Source organism: Oratosquilla oratoria, chromosome 33 (assembly GCF_046742065.1).
Source record: "Oratosquilla oratoria isolate Oo_2021 chromosome 33, ASM4674206v1, whole genome shotgun sequence".
Lineage (NCBI taxonomy): Eukaryota > Metazoa > Arthropoda > Malacostraca > Stomatopoda > Squillidae > Oratosquilla > Oratosquilla oratoria.
This window is the reverse complement of record NC_134809.1, coordinates 7,552,571-7,573,879: the sequence shown is the minus strand read 5'-3', so window position 1 is coordinate 7,573,879 and position 21,309 is coordinate 7,552,571. Positions and strand designations below refer to the sequence as shown.

At 39.9% G+C, this 21,309-nt stretch overlaps 1 protein-coding gene across 2 annotated transcripts; it reads left to right on the top strand.

Annotated features, from left to right (window-relative positions):
- Positions 1-1,208: 1,208 nt before the first annotated feature.
- Positions 1,209-18,439, top strand: LOC143017738 (uncharacterized). 2 transcript variants are annotated; one of them, XM_076172546.1, is made up of 8 exons: positions 1,209-1,309; positions 5,452-5,636; positions 5,752-5,871; positions 7,889-8,035; positions 8,191-8,869; positions 10,475-10,713; positions 13,908-14,083; positions 14,241-18,439. In XM_076172546.1, exons 2-8 carry the CDS (start codon positions 5,622-5,624, stop codon positions 14,926-14,928), a joined length of 2,064 nt encoding a protein of 687 aa, XP_076028661.1. In that variant the 5' UTR covers positions 1,209-1,309; positions 5,452-5,621; the 3' UTR covers positions 14,929-18,439. The 2 variants fall into 2 exon arrangements, with proteins under 2 accessions (XP_076028661.1, XP_076028660.1); XM_076172545.1 differs by lacking the exon at positions 1,209-1,309 and adding an exon at positions 1,316-1,619.
- Positions 18,440-21,309: the final 2,870 nt, after the last annotated feature.

Below are 21,309 nucleotides of genomic sequence, written 5' to 3'. Positions count from 1 at the left end.
AAGGAGTTTGCTCGGAGGGATGTGATGCTGTTGGCGATTCCTTCACTCATTTTTTCCATGTGTCCAAACCATCCCAATACTCTTTCATCAACCCTATCTCCCAACTCCCTTTCCACCCCTGTTCTCCTCCTCACCTTCTCATTTCTTACTCTACCCAGCCTAGTAAACGCTATCATACTTCTCAGGCACCTCATCTCAAACACATTCAAACTCCTCCTTTCTTCCTCCTTTATGTTCCATGTTTCTACCCCGTACAGTGCTGTCAGCACAATCATTCCTTCATATAATCTCCTCTTAGCATCCATTCCCAAATGTATATTTCTCATTACACTTTTTAATCCACCAAGGCATTTACTCGCTTCTCTCCATCTGCATTCTACCTCCACCTCCATTCCCTTTCCTGCTACATTCGCACCCAAGTATCTAAAGCTATCCACTTCCTCCAGTCTCTCTCCCTTTGTACTCACTTCCAGTCTGCTGCCACTTTTTTCCCTTGTACATCTCATCACCTTACGTTTACCTACATTTATCTTCAACTTCCTTCTTTCGTACACCTTCCCAAACTCTGTCACTAACTTCCTCAATCCCTTCTCTGGGGGTGTTATTGTAGCAAAGTAGCATGCAGCTGATACTTTAGGGTCTATATAGGGCGCCCCTGCGGACCAGAACCACACATCATTTTGTCTGGGATCGAGGAAATCTCTGTTCATAGAGAAATTATGACACTTTTATTATGCTGCAACTGTCCCTCCGTTATGCTATCCCCCCACCCCTTGTTACTGTCCTGTACCATTTCTCTGAATATTCATTTCCTTTTTTCGCCCAACCCTGTGGTGGAGGAAAAGAATGCTACCACCAAGTTTTCCCACATGAGTCGTACGAGGCGACCAAAAACGGGACGGGGATAGGACTAGGAATCCTGCTACCTGTAGACCCAAAAGGGACATTCCTATAAAAAAAAAAAGTATAGGCATAAGAGGGTCTAGGATTCTCAAAAAAAAACTTATGAAAGTGAAAATAAAACAGTACGCTGAAATCAACCAGAACAGCTCGTTGCAAATTAGACAAATTATTTCTTTCTGTTGACATTTATCATGTTTATATGCACTGCATATAAATGCATCGGGTGTTGTTTATCGTGTTGTATAATTCACCGTAATGTTATCCAAGATCTGGTATATATAGATCTTGATGTTATCTAGGTAAAGATAAAACAGTACGCTGAGGTCAGCAAGAACACTTCGCCACAAATAATTTCTGCCTGTAGACAGTCGTCAGATTAGTGCAGTGCATAGAAATGCATCAGTTAGTGCGTATTCCCTGTCACCTAAATTATGTAGTCCTAAATGCTTTATGCTTTATATATGTAGAAAAGCTCTGTGTCCGTGATCGAGTGCTGTATTTATCATACACGGTCAAAGTCTGATAGTAAACATTAGTGTACCGCTAAACTATGGCGAAAAGTAGAACTGGGTCTAGCTTATTTGACGAATCTGTGACAAGTTTGCTTGGCTATGTAAGTTCCGAAGCTCAAGTGAGTGAAGTAATTCGGGATTTTGAAATCAATACAACATCAAAGTTTTCTTGGACTAAGAAAGAAAAAGGTTATGGAGATGCAGGTTAGTAACTGGAAAGTACATAAGCTAAGGTTCGCAAGGTAAATAATCATAAAGCAAACTTTGAATTAAGTTTAAGATGTGTGTCTGATGCCTGAAAATCTTATATAATTATTTGCTCTATGTTATTAGAAGTACAGTTTACAGGTTCTGGGATAAGTCATAGCTTGCTGGTTAGACTAGTGCATTTCTGTATCCTTTTCGTTTTGACCAACAGTATTGTTTTGATCTAAAATTAAGAGGTTTACAATGATGAACAATTATTAAGTTTTAACCTCATGCTATTTGATAGTATTATCCTACTACACATCCTAGGAGTTACACTTTTTTTTCTTATAAAAGATTTTTTTTTTACATAAAAAAAACAACAACATGACACTGAACGGAGACAAGTTTGAGCTGCTACAATATGGCTCAGTACATGAATTGAAAAGCACATCAAACTACAAAGTCGACTCCCAAATCATAGCAGGGAAAGCCCACATCAAAGACCTTGGGGTACATATGAGCAGCGACATGACCTTCTCTCGCCACATTAATGAGATCTCTGACACCGCCAGGAAACTCTCAGGCTGGATACTCCGGACATTCCACACTAGAAACAAAACATGTATGCTGACGCTCTGGAAAGCATTAGTACTCCCAAAACTTGAGTACTGTTGCCAACTCTGGTCTCCCTTCAAGACAGGAGACATAATCAAACTTGAAGCTGTCCAGCGTACTTTCACAAATAAGATTGAGGGATTGCAACAGTACAACTACTGGGAAAGACTGCAACAGCTGGGACTCTACTCTCTCCAGCGAAGACGCGAAAGATATATAATAATATACGTCTGGAAGATTCTGGAGTATCTGGTACCAAATGTGGGCCTGAAGGTGAACTACCACCCAAGAAGAGGTCGCCTGTGCTATGTGAGGAGAACTGAGGGGACATCACAAAGGGTGAAGAACATAGTACATCATAGCTTCACCTATATTGGGGCGCGCCTCTTCAACTCTGTCCCACAGAAATTGCGAAACCAGACAGGCACTTCACCAGAGAGTTTAAAAAACAAACTGGATAAATGGCTGGCCACAATTATGGACCAACCGCCTACACCGGGATACACCAGCTCCAAAAACAACTCCCTCCAATCACTGACCTATGACTCAGAGAGGAGGAGCTGCCTGAGTACAGCGGACGTCCACGTTAGCTGAATCGGTCAAGATGAAATCGGACAAAGTTGGCTGGGGGCTAGTCCAGGATGCAGATTAAATTGCCACAAATGTGTATGTGTAACATACACTTAGGATCAAGATGCCATGTAATCTGTCAAGTCCCACTAAAAGCAAATACACTACCAAACAATGCGACGACCATAGGATCTGGAATACGCCCTTAGTACTTCTGTCAGTACTCTGCTTACAAAGCTTTTGTGGTATCTAGGAGGTATAGTGTGAACATATAGTATTTTGTGTAGGAGCTCACTGCAAAAATGTTGAATGAGTCACATACTACCCTTGCTTTTGCAGGATCAACATGTACATAGGTAAGCACCACTGATACACCAATATGAAAGTTCCTTCAGAGATATTTTGGCTTAAATTGATAGCCCATAACTATACTGTCTATCCATACGCCTGTTGTGAGAGGTATTTAGGGAGTCAAAACTACTCTCAAAAGAGGATGAAAAACTGTTATGCTTAATATTGTCTCTTTTGCTACAGGATGCTTGGGTTGGTACAGAACCCTTGATGTCATCAGAGCAAATACCAAGAGATGGCAATGTATGCTGTGTTTTAGAATGCAGATTAGTAGACAATGAGTATTTTTGTCAATAAGACCCTCAAATGGTACTTTTGAGATAAGATGTCAGGGTTTGCAAAATCAGTTTACCATGTCACCATTGGCAATTTGAAATTGGTGCCAAATCACCATGCTGGTGAAGATGCTTGTCATATTGCCAGTGGTCACTGGTAAATTTTGTCTGATTCACTGCCAATCACCACAGGTGGTATTTGATTCATTCTGCCTGAGTAGATTTTTGTGCATGCATGGTTGACAACATAGCCATGATGGCGGACATGGATACTGTTGTTTGGGTAAGGACAGACCCAGAACAAGATGGAGATTCAAGTGATAACACTAAATCATGGATAGAAGGGTAACTCCATCACAAGTCCAACTATGTGTCTGTGTTTATTGATTGTTGATTAGATTTTTTTTTATATTTCCTATATTTTGGCTGATCTCAGTCAAGTTTTCCCAAAAGAAAAAATATAATTTTATTTCTGTAATCCTGATTCTTTATTTCATCAGTATATGATAACAGATATAGCCAACTCTTCAGCACATAATAGGCAAGCAGCCTCTTAGTGTCTTACAACTTGAACTGAATATACTAAACAAAGCATGGTAACATGTTCATGGCTAAAAGGATTTTAACATTACAAAAGAGAAAGTGCAAAGTTGTACCTGGGATTGGTGGTTACCTTTTAAATAAAGTAAAACTATAAACTAGAGATGGTTATGGCAAAATACAAATGATGATTTGAAAGCCATAGTCAAGGTGCTAGAAAGAGGGCAAGTAGGTCACATTCTGTAGAATATTACACTTAGTTTATGTAGTTGAATGTAGAGGGTCTTATTCATAGCTGTTGGTGGTCCACCACTGCTGCTGTCTTGAGAGTCTGCCTGTAGCTCAGCGTGTTGTTGTTGTTGTTGTCGTTCCCTAGACTGTCTGTCCGAGCAGTCCCGTCTCCCCAAGGAAGGCCACAGCCGAAACTGGGTTTTCCCACAAATTCTTTATAGAGTGTATGTTGTGTTGTTTGCGTGCAACGTCTACGTCGTGGGACCACCCCCCAACCCCAAGAGTTGGGGGCCAATCAGCAGCAACCACCCCTGGCCATCAGCTCTACGCAGATGGCACCGATCCCCAAGGAGGAGCTACGCCTACCTGGGGGAGTACCACAGCTCAGCGTGTTCTAGTATTGTGTTAGAAGCTGCACTACAGTTTGCTCTGTATCCAGGTTACTGGTGATTCACCAAGGCATGTCCAGTTCTGATTTGAACTTAGTGACTGAGCATCCTGTGGGGTCTCTGATCTTCTTTGAGAGGGTGCTGATAAGAAAATTGTAAAAATTCAAATGTGTCTGTATGTGAGAATTGGGATATTGTAATGAAATCATATTTTTATGATAGTTTTCTTGCTAATATGAAATTTTATGTTTGTTTTTATCAGAAGACACATGTTTTTTTTTTTATTCACCCCCGTCCTATCCTAAGAGTCTGGGAGACCATGTTGGGAAACTGGGATTTTGGGTGTGGGAAATGCTCAAAACAATTGATTTTCAATAGAAACAAATAATAAAACCATATAGATATGTATTTCTGCCCAAATTTAACGAGACATAATACAGTTAAACCAAACCTGACCAGACCAAATCTAACCTAATATAACCTGACCTGATAGAACCAAAGCAAATGTGGTGTGTGTGTTATTTTTTTTTATTTTTTTATTTATTTATTTATTTATTTATTTTTGGATGGGGGAAGCTGTCCTCCACCCCATGGTGTGCATATTACCTAGTCACCTAGTCAGGGGGTTCCATCATCCCAGACCTCCTAGTGAGGTAATTACTTCTACTGTTGTATCTCTGCATGAGAGACTTTTGCTATGTTGGGAAATGGTATTCTTTTGTGTGTAAATGATGGAAGTCCACCTTTGTGTTGTTTTTAGTCTACTCTGATTGTTGCATTGACACTACAGTTTAAGTAATCCTAACTACATTTTTGTAGGCATTTATGAGGATGAATAAGTAACACATGTGACTATTTCTTGGTCTTACATTTCAGACTGGAAACAGTTGGAAACCTTGCAGACAAAGAAGATATATTGGGAAGATACTAAACGATACTGTGGAAAACCAATACCATTTGACCACATCCCATATATTGTTCTTCGCATATCATTCCTTGATTGCCAGCATGGCAGAGAAAGACATCAGAAAGCTAAGGATAGGATTATGAAGACAAGAATGGTAAGATTGATGTAAAACAATGCAAATAAGATGGGTGGTATATTACATTGTTTCTATTGGGGTGTAAAGTATTTTTATTGTGAAACAGATGTCTTATTTTCATATCTTTTTACAGCCTGTTAGCGAAGATGAACCAAAAGCAAAGAAAAGAAGACTTATGCTACGAAACAGCAAAAAGGTTGATTGTCCAGCAAAGATTATAGTGCGGGAAATTGTTAAATTTCCTTGTTATAAGGTATTTAATGATTGTTTTATGATTTTTTTTTTAGTTTTATTTGATAAATTGGATGTAGTTTTTATTTTTTATTTTTTTATTCCTGTAGAATCTATAAAGTTTTATAGTTTGTAAAAAAAATTGCATGCCTTGACTGGCTACCTTCCTTATAAGCGAGAAGCCCTAGGTATATACTATAGATAGATAGAAGAAAAAATATGTAGATGTTCCAGTTTCATCTAATATAGTCTGTTCATATACATGAACTGAGACCAACAATGGGTATCTGCAACTGGTGGTCTTGTGAGATAGGTATTGTAATCATCACTCTGCCACCCAACATCAGCTGTCAGCATGCATCCATTCCTAAGTGCAGAGCTGATACCTTGTCTTGAGATCAGGTCCATGATGACCTTCTGTCAACGTTGACTGTATTTCCTCCACCTTTTCACTTTAGAAGAGCTGGCAACAGGCAACTGCTCCCCTCCTCCTACTACAGCTGGTGACATAAAAACATAAAAACAGTTGCTGTGATGCTTGGGCATAGTTCTTCTCTCCAGAGCTGTAACAGTGAGAACAAGTGACCAGGAAATACCTGGTGAATATACCGGGGACTAGAGAAAAACTTGAGGATCTTGTCACTTAAATGGAAAGTAAAATAAGTGAAGGAAATCAGATGATGTAAAAACAAAATTTGGCACCTGGATTTGGAATATAATGTATTTTAATTTTATTTATTATTATTATTATTACACATATTCATGGGTGGGGTGGTGTGGGAGGTAAATGTGAGGATAATGGGCTGGGGATTGGAGATGGATAAAGAAAATGGAGAAAAGTGGAAGGTGAGTCTGTTTTTGTTTGCTGACAACACTGCACTTTAGGCAGCATCAGAGAGGGGATTAAAGGAGTTAGTGATGGAGTCTGGGAAGGTAATCTGGCTTTGGAATGGGTGCAAAGAAGTGTGATTGGGTGGTGTGATGCTGGGACTGTTAGGATTTTGTTAGGTTTGGGGATTATGATGATTTTATTATGCTTCCAGATGTTGGGTGTAATTCTGTTTGTAATGTTGGCAAGTTGTATGCTGTATGGTATGAGGTGTTTAGGTGGATGTTACTTATGTTGTCAGGGCCACAAGCAGATGAAAGCATGAGGTTATAAATCATATGCCTTGACTGTCTATGAAAGGTGTGTAGTCTGAGTCTGTGGGGAAGTCTTTCTTACTTTGAATGATGTGTCAATTGTCAGGGTTAGGGATGAGATGGCTTGTTTAAGCAATGATTTATGAGAGTGTGATTGTTGTCTGTTTGAGGGTTAGTTGACTTGTGGTTATTGAGTTGTGTTACTGTCGGATAGTGTAATGCTGCTGAGGTCTTGTTATTTTGATATTTGTATTGTGATTAAGTGTGTTGACAAAGGTTTGCCAATTTAGTGGTTTTTGTTCATGTATTTTATTGTTGATTTCCTTGGTGCTTGTATTTGGTGTGTTATATTTTAAGAATAGGTGAAGGGTTGTGTGTTTGAGTGTGTCACATTGTCTGATGAGGCCTTGAATTTGTGGTGTGAAATTTGGAGGAGGAGGAGGAAGAGTGGATTGGGGGAAAGGGGAGGGTAATGGTAGGGGTGTGGGTGAAGATGCAGGCTGGGGGATGGGAAGGTGAGTGGGAGGTTATGGGTGGGCATGAGGAACAGGTCCAGGTGTTTGTGTATTGTTTTATGTCAGTATGTGTGGTGCAAGTGAGGTGGGCCCAGTTTTTGTACAAATTGTATTGAACTGAGTCTTTTGATGGCTCAAGGTGATGATTTTGGGGTATGTCAGACAAGTGTAACTTGCAATGGATCCAGGATCTTGGTGTGGCAGTGTCTATGTCATGGGACCATCCCCCAACCCTCAGTATGAAGGAATAGGGGGCCAGACCACCACAAGAAGCCCTTGGCATCCATGCAGGTGGTTCAGATCCCTGGAAGGACCTTTGGTTACCCAGGACAAGTACCACAATCTGTACCTAAAAAATTATTAAGTATGTCGACTTTACAGATGCATGTAGACAGTGTGAGGAGGAGAAAAAGTATATCTGCTCAGCTGAGGAAAGATATTGCCAAAGATAGAGTTCAAGGTGGGGATTTTCGAATGTATGTTGACTTACCCTTGGAAGAGGATCACAAAAATCATGTGACTGGAATAGTGAGTTGTAACTGAATATATGTTCTTGTTTTAGTTTTAGTTTTTCCTTTCATTTTGATAAAACTGAGTTGACATTGTATCTTGACAAGTTTTACTAAAATGAAGTGGATTGTTAAATGGCTCTAGGTTGCATAATTTTTTTTATTGTATTTCAGGAAGCTGGTGTTCTCCAGTCAGTAGACAAAAGGGTTGTTGACCAAATTTATGCACTTGTAAATGAAGGCATTTGCAATGTTGATGAAGTTAAGCACCACTTAGTCTCTTTCGTTCATGATGAGTTATTTCAGCAACATAATCTCCCTGCCTCAAATAATAGACGCTTTTTTCCTAGAAGAAAAGATATTCAGAATCACATATATTTTGCCAAACAGAGCACTAAGTTCCATAAAATGGACCAAGCAAATTTAGCTCAGTTAGTTGAAAACTGGAGACACGAATGGTATAACACAGGCAAAATTCATTTCTTGCCATGTGTTGCTCAATCACAGGTTGATGACCACGAAAGTCTTGTCCCAGTTGATAGTCAGAGTCTTCTCTTTGTTCATCAAACAGATTGGCAGAAGTGTCTACTCATGAGGTATGGTAATCACATGTGCTTCCTTGATGCAGTACACAGAACAATAAAGTATACCCTTCCCATTTACTTTGTGATAGTTAAGACAAATGTAGACTATCAGATTGTGGGTTCATTTATTGTGCAAGAGGAGAACAAGAATAGCATAATAAGTGCTCTTGAAGTTATCAGAGACTGGATGGAGTTATCTTGGAATCCAAAATACTTTATAGTAGACAAGAATGCATCTGAGGAGGCTGCCTTAAGTGAGGTGTTTCCAGGTAAGAGTTTTAAGTTGTTGATATTGCTTTCATATAATGCCATGAACATGGCAAGGAGTAACATTAAAGTATATAATTTGCTTATTCTTCAATATTCTTATGTTATCATAGAAGCATTTTTGGTATTTCATTGGCAGTGAGAGAGGTGTAAAGTACATTTAAGGAGGTTAACAAAATGGAGCAATAGTAAAGTTTGAAAATTATTAGCTTTTTTTTTTAAGTGGTGATTTGATAGGTAATACATTGCCCCAGGTTTCTCTTGCAGAAACTCTTGGGTCCCAGGTAGCCAGGTAAGTGGCAGGGGCCACTGGATTGACCCACAAGTCACTCAAAGAAGAGAAATATTGTTGTTGTCAGGGAAAGATTCGAGTAGGGCAATGTCAGATAAGGTTATGCCATGTCTTCTGTATAATGATCACATCTGGGTCTATTTGATTCTCTGGCCAGGCATGTTCTGTGTTTTTATTGTTTTGAAGCTACAGTTGTGGCAATGTGGTTCTTCCTTGTCATGGTAGGGATTGTCAAACTGATATCTGGGGGAGTTAAGTGCTGTAGTTTGGTGATCAGTTGTCTTAGGGTGCTTGTTTTGTGGTCTGAATATGTGTTTGTTGCAGGATGTAGATGGTTAAGTTGTACCTTCCTTGTTATGTAGATAGATATTTGAGTAGTAACCTGTATGTTTTTTTTCTTTTTCTTCTTCTTCTTCATTCAGTTTGTTGTGCTTGTGTTATGTGATGGGTTGGATGGATGGACATGGAATTTAGGGGAGGCAGAATGGAAGAGCATAAACATGTTTAAGATGAAGTGATCAAGAAGTATGATAGGTGTTACAAAGATGGATAGAATGAGAAATGTGAAGGTGAGGCAGAGAATGGGGCTTTAAAGAATGTTATCATGAAACATCCACACAAAAGCACATACTTAGTTCACTAAACAAGCCCTTTAAGACAGACCACCAAACTTAATATTCCAACCACCCCCAGACATAAGCCTCATAGAAAAAACTCTTGCACACCTGATGAGAAGCACATTGGCATGCCTATGCTCAGGGCACCATCCAGCATTAAAGCAGTACCAACACAGAATGCAACCATCACTTGGAGGGCATAGAACACCTCAGATTAACACCCCACACTAACAATCCCTAGGCAGCAACACAAGTGACTTGTGGTCCTGCCAAGAGGCTGTTGCTGGTTACTTGTTAGCCACAGGCCTTCTGCAAGAGAGACCAGGGGCAATGGATTGATTGATTTTTTTTTTTTTCTCTCTCTTCCCATCTTCTGCTTCGGCTTGTGATAATGAGATAGGTGAGACAGGGTTATAGCTCCAGCATTGAACTGTGTATATATTAATTTCATGTGATATTTTATGGGGTAATTTTGGTTTGTGAGTGCAAGTGTCCTGCAGGACTTTTTCCTTCTAACAATAAATATTTGTAAACTCGATTGGAAAACTTGTTTCTCCTAGTTTGGAAGATAGCAAAAGAAGTAACTTTATTCCATTCTGACTAGAAGTTTTCTAGAAGCCAGGTTTGGTATTATAATTGGATATATAATGAATTATTGAAAGTAGCTATGTGCTAGTAATTCATTTTTATGGTTTCAGATACAAAAATCTTCATATCAGAATTACATCGTGAGCAGGCTTGGGAACAATGGATTTCTAAACCCAGTAATGGTATTTCCAAATGCTTTCAAGTACTGCAGCACATGCGCTCAGTAGCACAGGCAACAACAGAAACTGATCTGGAACATGCTCTGGAAGAGTTGAAATGCACAGATGATTGGAAATACAATGAGCTACTACAGCAGTGGTTCCAGGATGTCTGGCTCAGTTCTATTGAGGTAGAGTGGCAGTACTGTAGATAAGTAGTTTAAGATGTACCCCACTCTTTAATATAGATAACTTTTATCTATCACAACTCAATGTGTTCAGGAGTTGTGCCTTCACCACTGAGGTAATGGAAGAAGGATGGACCTCTAGAGGTGCGATACTCATAGTGAGGAGTAATTATAATGCATCAGTCCACTGTACAAAGCAGCTCACCAACACCTCCATCTGGTGGTGGAACCTCAAGGGGCCAGTACCTGGGGTCTGGAACAGGTCCAGTGTTTGTTCCCTGTTTCAGAACACCCAACATTCTTCCTTCCTATATTTTACATACAAACATATATATATATATATATATATATATATATATTTCTTTTTTCTTTCTTTTCTCTCTTTTCTCTTTTCTCTCTCCTCTCTCTCCTTTCTCTCTCTCAAAGAGAGCAGCTCACCAGAACCTGCCCTCCTCCTTCTGCAACCCAATAGTATAAAAAAAAACAGGCCTGTCATATGCTCCAAATGCAAAGATCCATCACATATGTACACATGTCTTACCACTGCAACAACTGCCACTCTTGGGTTCACTCATAGTGCAGTACTCAAACACAAAGCAATGTATAACAAACTAGATCTGCTGCCTGCACACACTTAAGCCCTCTGCTAAATCAATCTGTATTTGCTGGTTTATCAGGCACACACCTATTTTACAAGGATATTTTGTGGAAAAAAGAAAAAATAGCATGTTTCATCATTTATTGAAAGATATTTTAAAGTAGCTTTGTAGGGAAAATGTATGATTCTGTGCATAAAGTACAATATTGTGACTGTATACAGTGACAAGCCACCAGGGCAGCACATATGATGGTGGCGCACCATCGCAGCACTATGATTTTATTATTTCCTTGTTGCAAATAGTTGACAGGCAGGTGAGTGTTTAACATTCCCTACAAATTTCTAAGAGCATTTTTAATCTAGATAATGAACAAATGTTTCTTCAAGGTAACTCAGTTGTTAAATAATGTAAGACATATATCAGATGTGGGTTATGTATGCTGCAGGAGATAAGTGAGATAATGTGAGATTCCCTCATAACTGCCAACGTGTTGTAAGCAATTTTTTGTAAGCTTGTGGTAATAGACTGTGATAATTTGACTTGTTTTCAAGTTGTTTGTAGGAAGTAAGCCTTAAAGGAGAGAGGCTGGAGGAAGTGGATAGTGTTATAAAAACATCTTCATTAGGATTGTTTCAGAACAGAGTAAGAATGCATCAGAAGTGGGCAGGAATGAAAGGAATAATGCAGTGAAACATATTACTCTATTTACAAACAACTGAACTTACAACAACTTTACAATGAAATATACACTTCATTACAAGAACAGAGGTCTAGCTAGGGGGTCTGAGAAGGTACTTACTGGCCCTGGGAAGGGAGCATTGAGGGGATGGCGAGACACTAGGGTATCTCTTGAGAAGAGGGTTAGGACTAATACCTGCCAGTCCCACTTTTAAATGACCAATTACCCCTAGCCATGACCCAGCCTGACCTGCAGTAGTCAGTCATTGCTGGCCTTTCTGACATTCCTGACCACCAGAGTCAGGTTCCACTACCATCCAATTCCAACTGTATTATTTATGCACTGAACATACTAGCATGCCTGCATGCATATGTACATAACAATAGCTTTAAGTATTTGGGGTCACATGTGGCAGGAAAGGGAGGAGTGGAGGTGGAGGTAATTTGTAGAATGAGAGAAGTTAGCAAATGCCTTGGGGGGGTTAAAAAGTGTCATGAGAAATAGGCATCTGGGAATGGATGCAAAGAGATTTTATGAAGGGGTGATTGTGCTGATGGTACTGTATGGGGTGGAGACGTGATATTAGAGAGGCAGAAAGGGAAAAATTTAAATGTGTTTGAGATGAAATGTTTGAGAAGTATGGTAGGGTTTAATGGTCAGATAGAGTGAGAAACAATGAGGAGAACAGTAGTGGAAAAGGTGGTGGAAGATAGGATTGATGAAAGAGTATTGGGATGGTTTGGACATATGGAAAGAATGAGTGAAGAAATATTGGTAAAAGAAGTGTGGAATGTGGAAGTGGATGGAGTGAACTTGAAGGTATGACTGAGTATGAGATGGATAGATGGGGTGAAAGGGACATTGAACAAAGAAGGGAGAGGGCAGGGGATAGGGGTGAGTGGAGAATGGCTGTGTATAAATAATACTGTGATGCAAGGAAGGGAGGAGTAGGGGATAGGTGGGAGTAGGGAGAGGTCATGTGTGAATGATATTTTGAAGCAGCACAAAGGAATTTCCTCCCATCTTCTCTTTTTCTGCATGAGGGTATTGAGGGAGTGGGGAGTCACTGGTTAAATGAAGCAGCCTTGCTGTGGCTGTACTGTGGCTTGCTGCATTGATTCTGACCCAAGGCAATGGGCAGGATACAGGGATGACTTGTCATCCATGTGGAGCTAAGATGAGAGGGAGGAAAGGGTGGTGGATGGGAGTGGGTGTGTGCCTTTTGATTTGGCTACCTCCCTTCTAGGTGGAAAAAAGCCCATGGTATATAGATAGATTCAGTATTTTATTAGTAACACAATACTGTAATAATTTGGCTTGTTTTTAAAAGTATTTTATTATGGGCAATAAGTTTTGTGCTTTGCAAACTTACCCAGTATGCTCATCTGGGTCCCTAGCCTATGGCACTTGACCTCCCATCCATAATACAACTGTATTAAACATGGAGCAATTTTTTGATGATGATGATGATATGGTGTAATGTTACAAAACTTTTGATACATTTAGAAAGAAAAAAGTGCTCCTTATGTGCCAGTAAATACGGTGATCAATCTGTTACTGCTGCTTTCTTGAGATCCACATTCTTAGGAAACCAGCCATGTCTGCCAGTTCAGCCCATAAGTCACTCAGTGAAGAGATTTTGTGTTGTCTGGAAAGAGTTTATTTAGAATAGTTATAGGAGGTGCTCTATGTCTTCTGTGTGGTGGTTGGTGATTGCAGTTAGAGCAGTTGGTGTCTGTTGTCAGATTGATTATGTTTCGGTACTCTGTTAGTGCAGGTTGGTGACCTGCATGTGGGCATGCTACTGAGATTCTTGCTTGTTGTAATGCTTCTTTTGTACGGTTGTACATGTTTCAGCTATTTAAATGTAGGTTTGAGAATTTAAATTTCTGTTCTAGTTTACTCATTTTCACTTTCAGAAATGGGCTCGGGTCTTTCAAGATCAAGATTTCTTTGTTCATCTAAAGGCAAATAATGGATTGTCAAAGCAAAGAAAGGTCTTCAGGCATGATTATCTACGCCACCATGCTGACAAGTCTCTCTCTTATATTGTGTCTGTAATCATTGAACAGTACCTTCCACACTGCTTGGAGAAGTAAGTTATACTAAAATAGAATGTAGTGTGATATTCTTTAAATTTGGATTTTAGTCCTTATATTGTGGAAAGTGAGTCATCTACAGATATATAGATATTCATAATGATTTATAGATAAATTGTAACCCCCATGTATTTTTTTTTCTTTTTTTTACAGATATGCTGAAGAAAATACTCGTACCCATGAAGAGAAAAGCCAGTACCCAGATATCCCTCAGTTTATTGAAAATTGTCCAAAGTCTCTAATGAACTATTTATTGAAGCAGGTCCAAAGTGGACATCGGATCAGAAATATTGATATTATTCCAAATGAAAAACTAGGTGGTTATTTCACTGTAAAAAGTTTGGATAAACCTAGTATTATGTATGAAGTGAATCATAGTTACCCACCATTTTGCACTTGTTCGGATTTTGTACGCTTTCAATTGCCTTGCAGGCATTTATTTGCAGTGTGGAATTTTTTCACTATTTGGAGTTGGTCTGACCTACCTGTTTGGTACAAGGATTCCCCATTTTTTAATTTAGATGAAGGAGTAAGATTGCTTTGTAAGGAAGAGTGCATAGATGCAAGTCTAGATAATCTGGAAGAACAGGAGGTAAAGATGTTTGATAACTTTTTGCCACAGTCACAAGTGATATGTATTACAGATTTTGATGGCCATCCACTGACTTCCATCCCAGTTTGTTCAGAACACGGTTCCGTAAAGAAATGTGGGAAGCTTTTAGATGACATAGAAACTCTCTGTAGTGTTGTAAATCAAGAAAAAATTGTGAAGGCAGAAGAGGACCTTAGAAGTATTCTTGTTTCCTTGCAAAATGACACATTAACAGATGGTTACCGGTGATCATGAATTGATGCATGGTTCTGAAATGTAGTTGCAAAGATGAAACACATTGGGTAGGAGTGTTTGATATAAGGTTGTATAAAGTTTTGATACTGTCTTAGGTAGGCTTTCATAGCTGAAAATGTAAATAATTGAAAACCATATATATTGTATAGACCAAGGGCTTTTTTTCCCCCTTATAAGTGAGGTAGCCAAGTCAAGAGGCACATATCCACTCCTATCCATTTCACTCCCATTCACCACCCTTTCCTCCCTCTCATGTTGGCTCCTAGTGGATGACAAGTCACCCCTATATCTTGCCCATTGCTCTGGGTCAGAGGCACTGCAGCAAGACACCATATATCCACAGCAAGGCCACTTCACCTAATCATACTCGCCACTTCTGTTAAACCATATCACAGAAGTGGCAAGTACGATTAAGTGATTAACTCACTTAAGGCAGTGATTAAACCGATTAAGTGAAGTGGCCTTGCTGTGGATGTACTTTGTCTTGCTGCATTGCTTTTTATCCAGGGCAATGGGCAAGATGCAGGGATGACCTGTCATCCACGAGGAGCTAAGATGGGAGGGAGGGGTGGTGGATGGAAGTGAAATGGGTGGGAGTGGATATGTGGCTTTTGGCTTGGCTACTGGGGGAAATAGCCTTGGTATTTAGATGGAAGTGGTGAAGAGCAGTGATGGGTACCTGCAAGAGATGTTCATGTCAAAGAGAATCATCTCCCTTCTGTCTATTTTTAATACCTTTCATCACAGTCACCTCCATTTGGAGATGCAACTATGAGGGGATGACACACCATCTCCAGACTAGGCCAAAGAGCTTTGTATTAATTTCGAGTATTTCCTCCGTCTTTTTACATAAGGAAAGCAGACAACTGGTGACTGCTCCAGGCCTCGTACTACTATTAAGCTGGTAACTTGGAAACTTCCACACTAATACAACACAGACATCAGTACAAAGTTTCTTCCCAGAGAGATCTATGGGTTTAAATTGGATAAATTTAGGTTTATGAAGGAAATAGGTAAAAACTGGTTCACCAACAGTGTGGTTTATGAATGGAATAGACTTAGTAGCTATGCAGCAGGTGCTGAATATATTGGTTAAAATAAGATTTGATAAGTTAATGGATAGTGATGATTGGGGTTAATGGACATGGAACTGCCTAGTGTAGGCTTTATGGCTGCTTGCAGTCTCCTCTGTTCTTATGTTCTTATGGTCCAAGGACCATTGCCAACTGATGTGTGGCTCCAAGTTTCCTGTCAGTGAAACTTAAGGCAACGATCATCATATCAATCTGTTGCCCCAGGTCTCTCTTGCAGGAGACCCATGGCTCTCGTTTAATTGGCAAAAGCCACCAGGCAGACCCATAAGTCACTCACTCAGGGAAGTAATACTGTGTTGTTGTCTAGGGCTTCTTAGTGTGGGGAATTGTAGAATGAGGTGATGTGTCTTCTGTGATGGTGACATCTACAACAGTTTGATTCTGTGGCCAGGCCTATTTGGTGTTGGCACTTTCATAGAGCTGGATGGTGTCATGAATTCAAGCATGCTAATGTGGTTCTTACTTCTCTTGAGATGGATTTTTCTGTGGGGCTAATGTATGTGGGGTGTCAGTGGAGTATGATGTGTCTTAAAGAAGTTGTTTAGTGATCCAAGTGTGAATTTATTTTTGTGTGGATGCATTGTATGGTACAGGTGGAAGGTTGTAAATTATATGTACAAGTAGTAAGCTGCTAGTTATTGTTTATGAGATGGGTGAGTGGTGGTCAGGGTTATGACATAGAACTGCATACCTATCATTTTCCTGTTATGTTCAGAGTGCAGGTTTCCCATTAATTGATTTTAAGCATCCCTTTGTTATTCTTGGTGCTTAATTTTGTATTGTTTGTAAAGTGTGTGCCTTGCTTTATTTATTGTTCAAAACTATACTATTGAAGCATTGTTGAGGGTGGCTCTTATTTGTTTGAAAATTATGAAGTTTAGTTGGTTTATTTTCATGTTGACTTCCACTGTTGATCTTTGAGAAGTAGCCTGAAGGACAGATGTGTATTTACCTAGTTGTATCTTACGGTAAGGAGAGCTATGCTTGTGGTGTCCTGTCTCTATATCTCGCAGTGTCTAGTTTGCTCTTAAATTGTAGGGTTCTTTTCAATGGAGGGGTGTGGTCATTTAGTTTCATTGTTTTATTTTTATTTAATATTTTCCTTTATTTTCTTTTTTAGGAACGTTGTAACTGCTGATAGTTGAGAGTTTGTTTGGATGAAAAATACTTCGGTTACATTTTATTTCTCAAATCTTCAAACATCATATTATCTTTCCGTCACATACAGCAAAGCTGAATGAGTTTAAAGTGGTATTCCATTATATAGATGAAGAAATGATGAAAAAACTCATCAAAACCCTGATACATTAATAACTGGAATATGCATCAGTAATATGGTCCCCACACAGAGTGAAGGATATAATCACATAAGCAAGATTGAGAGAATACAAAGGGCAGCAACTAAACTGCTCCCCAGCCTGGCAGATAAATTATATGAGGAAGGACTAAAGGTACTGGGTCTGCCAACTTTGAAAGATCAAAGAGAAAGAGGTAACATGATTACAGTGTTCAGGTCATTAAAGAGGACAGATTGCATTGATAGAAGAGATCTGATTAAAGATGGGAAGGCTTTAAGAGGTCATGGAAGTAAATCAAGAAAGACCATATGTCGAAAGGATGTGAAGAAATACAGTTTAACATATAGATGTATAAATATGTTGAATAGCTTAGAAGGTGATATAACCCAAGCTTAATACATGTGTTCAAATCTAAATATAATAGTTGGAAGTCAAAGATTTAGATTAAGTTGGAACCATACGTGAATTTGAGTTTAGATATGTTATAAAATTAGAGAATAGGAAACGACCCAATGAGTGTTGCTACTTTCCTATATCCTACAATTAGGTAAAATACAATTCGGTAAATGCAAGCTCACACACACGTCAAAGAAAAATTAAAGTTCACCCTCCACACTCCAGTTTTCTAAGACTCCACAATCTCATCCCCATAGATCTACACATACACATAAACACATGCAAATAGCCAAGGAAACCAACACATAGTTACCTGGATCTCTGGGTTCATTAACAACCCAGTACAAGCTCATTCCCACAAAAATGCACATTGGAATCGGTAGGGGTATACTCAAGAGTACCTACACCCCAAACCACCCTACCTGCACAGTTCAGAAAATACAAATTCCAAAACACTGTCCTCTAAAAACACAGCTTGCTGGTATACCAGTGTACTTTAAATCTCTCACTTCCTTCATTTCAATCTTTCTCTTTCCCCTCTCCCTTCCCCCGGTAAGTCTATAACGATATTAGTCATTTTATGTAAAGGTGAAAGTTTTAACTTAAAATGACATATAGAATGTGCAAGTAAATAAACCTCTTGACAGATATTGCATGGTGTTGTTATTTACTTGTTGGCCTTTGATTAAGTTATTTTATGACTCAAATTCTCTATGTTACGCAAACATATTGTGACATGTTTATTTTAACAGTAAATGACATATCAGAGCTCTATTATCCATTTCCATACAAAGAACCTTCAAATTACCTTTTCCATTTAGTGTCATGATGTTCCGTCTGGGGTATTGGCTGCTTGTTATTGTGGCAAAGTAGCATGCAGTTGATACTTTAGGGTCTATATGGGGCGCCCCTACGGACCAGAGCCACACATCATTTTGTCTATGATAGAGGAAATCTCTGTTCATAGAGAAATTATGACACTTTTATACTATGACTGTCCCTCCGTTATGCTGTCCCCCAACTCCTTGTTGCTGTCCTGTACCATTTCTCTGAGTATTCTTTTTCTGTGGTGGGGGAAAAGAATACTGCCACCAAGTATTCCCACTTGGATCGTAAGAGGCGAGAAGAAAGGGACGGGGATTGGGACTAGGCATCCTTCTCCTTGTAGCCCCACAGGGAACATTCCTAAACAAAAAAGAGAAGGCATAAGAGGGTCTGGGAGTTTTCAGACCAGCACCCTAAGGTTTGGGTCTTTTAATGTGCGTGGATGTGGTACAGATGAGAGTAAAAGGGAAGAGATAGGTAGTATGGTTGTGAGAAGAAAGATGGATGTGTTGGCTTTGAGTGAAACTAAGTTGAAAGGGAAGGGTGAGTGTAAGTTTGGGAGTGTAAGTGGGAGGTTATCAGGAGTGAAGAGAGGGCGAGGGAGGGAAGGGGTGGCTATTCTAGTAAGTGAAGAGATAGGTAAACAGGTAGTGGAGTGGAAGGAGGTTTCCTCAAGGATAATGTGGATGAAGGTGAAACTGGGAAAGGAGATGTGGGTCTTTGTAAGTGCATATGGGCCTGGCAGTGAGAAGAGTGGAGAAGAAAGGGAGGCCTTGTGGATAGATTTAAATGAGTGCATAGAGGATTTAGAAAGAAATGTCAATGTAATAGTACTGAGAGACCTTACTGCTAGGGTAGGAAATGGTCCAATCAATGGAGTGGTTGGGAAATGTGGAGTTCCAGGAAAGAATCGTAGTGGAGAGTTGATGGTGGAAATGTGTCTAGAGAGTTGATGATAGCATATACAGTGTTTCGGAAGAAAGTCAAGCATAAGTACACATGGGAGAGGGTGGTGGAGGGAAAGGTGGTAGATAGAGCACTAATGGATTATGTAGTGGTAAATAGGATTATGATAGGAAGAGTTAAGGATGTATATGTGCTAAGGGGAGAGGGTGGGGGAATATCAGATCATTTTTTGGTGGAAGGTAAGTTGAGAGTGGAGGATAGGTGGAGAAAAAGGACAAAAGGTAGGGAGGTTCTTAGAGTGCACTCTTTGAATGAAAAGGAAAAGGAGGAGTATGGAAAGAAGCTGAAGGAGGAGTGGGAGGGAGTAAAGGATAGAGTAGAGCTGGGTGTGGAGGAGGAATGGGGATGGTTCAAGGAGGGAGTCATAAAGTGTGCAAGGATGGTGTGTGGAACAAGAAGGACAGGGGGAAATGGAAGAAAGAGTAGTGAATGGTGGGATGAGGAAACAAAGAAGGTTGTAGAAGAGAAGAAGCAAGCTTTCACAGATTGGTTACAAAATAGGACAAGGGAGTCATATGAGAGGTACAAAGAAAAGAAAAGAGAAGTAAAGCAATAGGTAAAGGATGCAAAGAGGAGAGCAGATGTGAAATGGGGTAAGAGTATGACAGAAAATTTTGAAAGTAATAAAAAGATGTTTTGGAAAGAAATTAAGAGAGGAAGAGGAGGCGAATCAAGTAGGGAAGAAAAGGTAAAAGGTGCAGATGGAGAGATGATAATGGAAGAGAAGGCAGCAAGGGGAAGATGGGCAGAATATTTTAGGGAGTTGCTAAATGTGAAGGAGGATAGGGAGGGAAAGTTAGCTGCAGTGGGAAATGTGAAGAAAATGTGAGTGAGGAGAATGGAGGAGAAATAAGGAAGGATGAGGTGAAGGCAGTTGTTAAGATGATGAAAGCAGGTAAGGCACCTGGTCTGGATGGATGCCATGCAGAATGTCTGAAAAAGGGAGGTACAGTGATGGTGGACTGGTTGGTGAGGTTATTTAATGTTTGCTGGAGAGAGGGTAGAGTGCCGGAGGACTGGAGGAGTGCCTGTATAGTTCCTCTTTACAAGGAAAAAGGGGACAAGTGTGAATGTAGTAGTTTCAGAGGGATTAGCTTGTTAAGTGTAGTTGGGAAGGCTTATGGGAGGATCTTGATTGAGAGGATTAGGAGAGGAACAGAAGGAGTAATTGGTGAGGAACAGTGTGGATTTAGGACAGGTAGAGGTTGTGTAGATCAGATCTTTGTGGTAAGACAGATATGTGAGAAAGCTATAGGAAAGGGGAAGGATGTTGTTTGGGCTTTTATGGATCTGGAAATGGCTTATGATAGTGTAGACAGAAAGGCACTGTGGGAGATTATGCAGATATACGGGGTAAGAGGAAAGCTGGGAGCTGTCAAGAGTTTTTATGAGAGTAGAGCTTGTGTCAGGATTGGAAATGGAGAGAGTGAGTGGTTTGAGGTAAAGGTGGGACTTCGTCAAGGATGCGTTATGTTGCCCTGGCTGTTCAACTTATACATGGATGGGTTGGTGCGAGAGGTAAATGCAAGGGTAGTGGGCAAGGGATTGGAGATGGTTAAAGAAAATGGAGAAAAGTGGGAGGTGAGCCAGCTGTTGTTTGCGGACGACACTGCGCTTGTGGCAGGATTGGAGGAGGGATTGAGGAAGTTGGTGGCAGAGTTTGGGAGAGTATGTGATAGAAGAAAGCTATAGATAAATGTGGGTAAAAGTAAGGTGATGAGATGTACAAGGGGTGAAAGTGGCAGTAGACTGGAAGTGAGCATTAAGGGAGAGCGACTGGAGGAAGTGGACAGTTT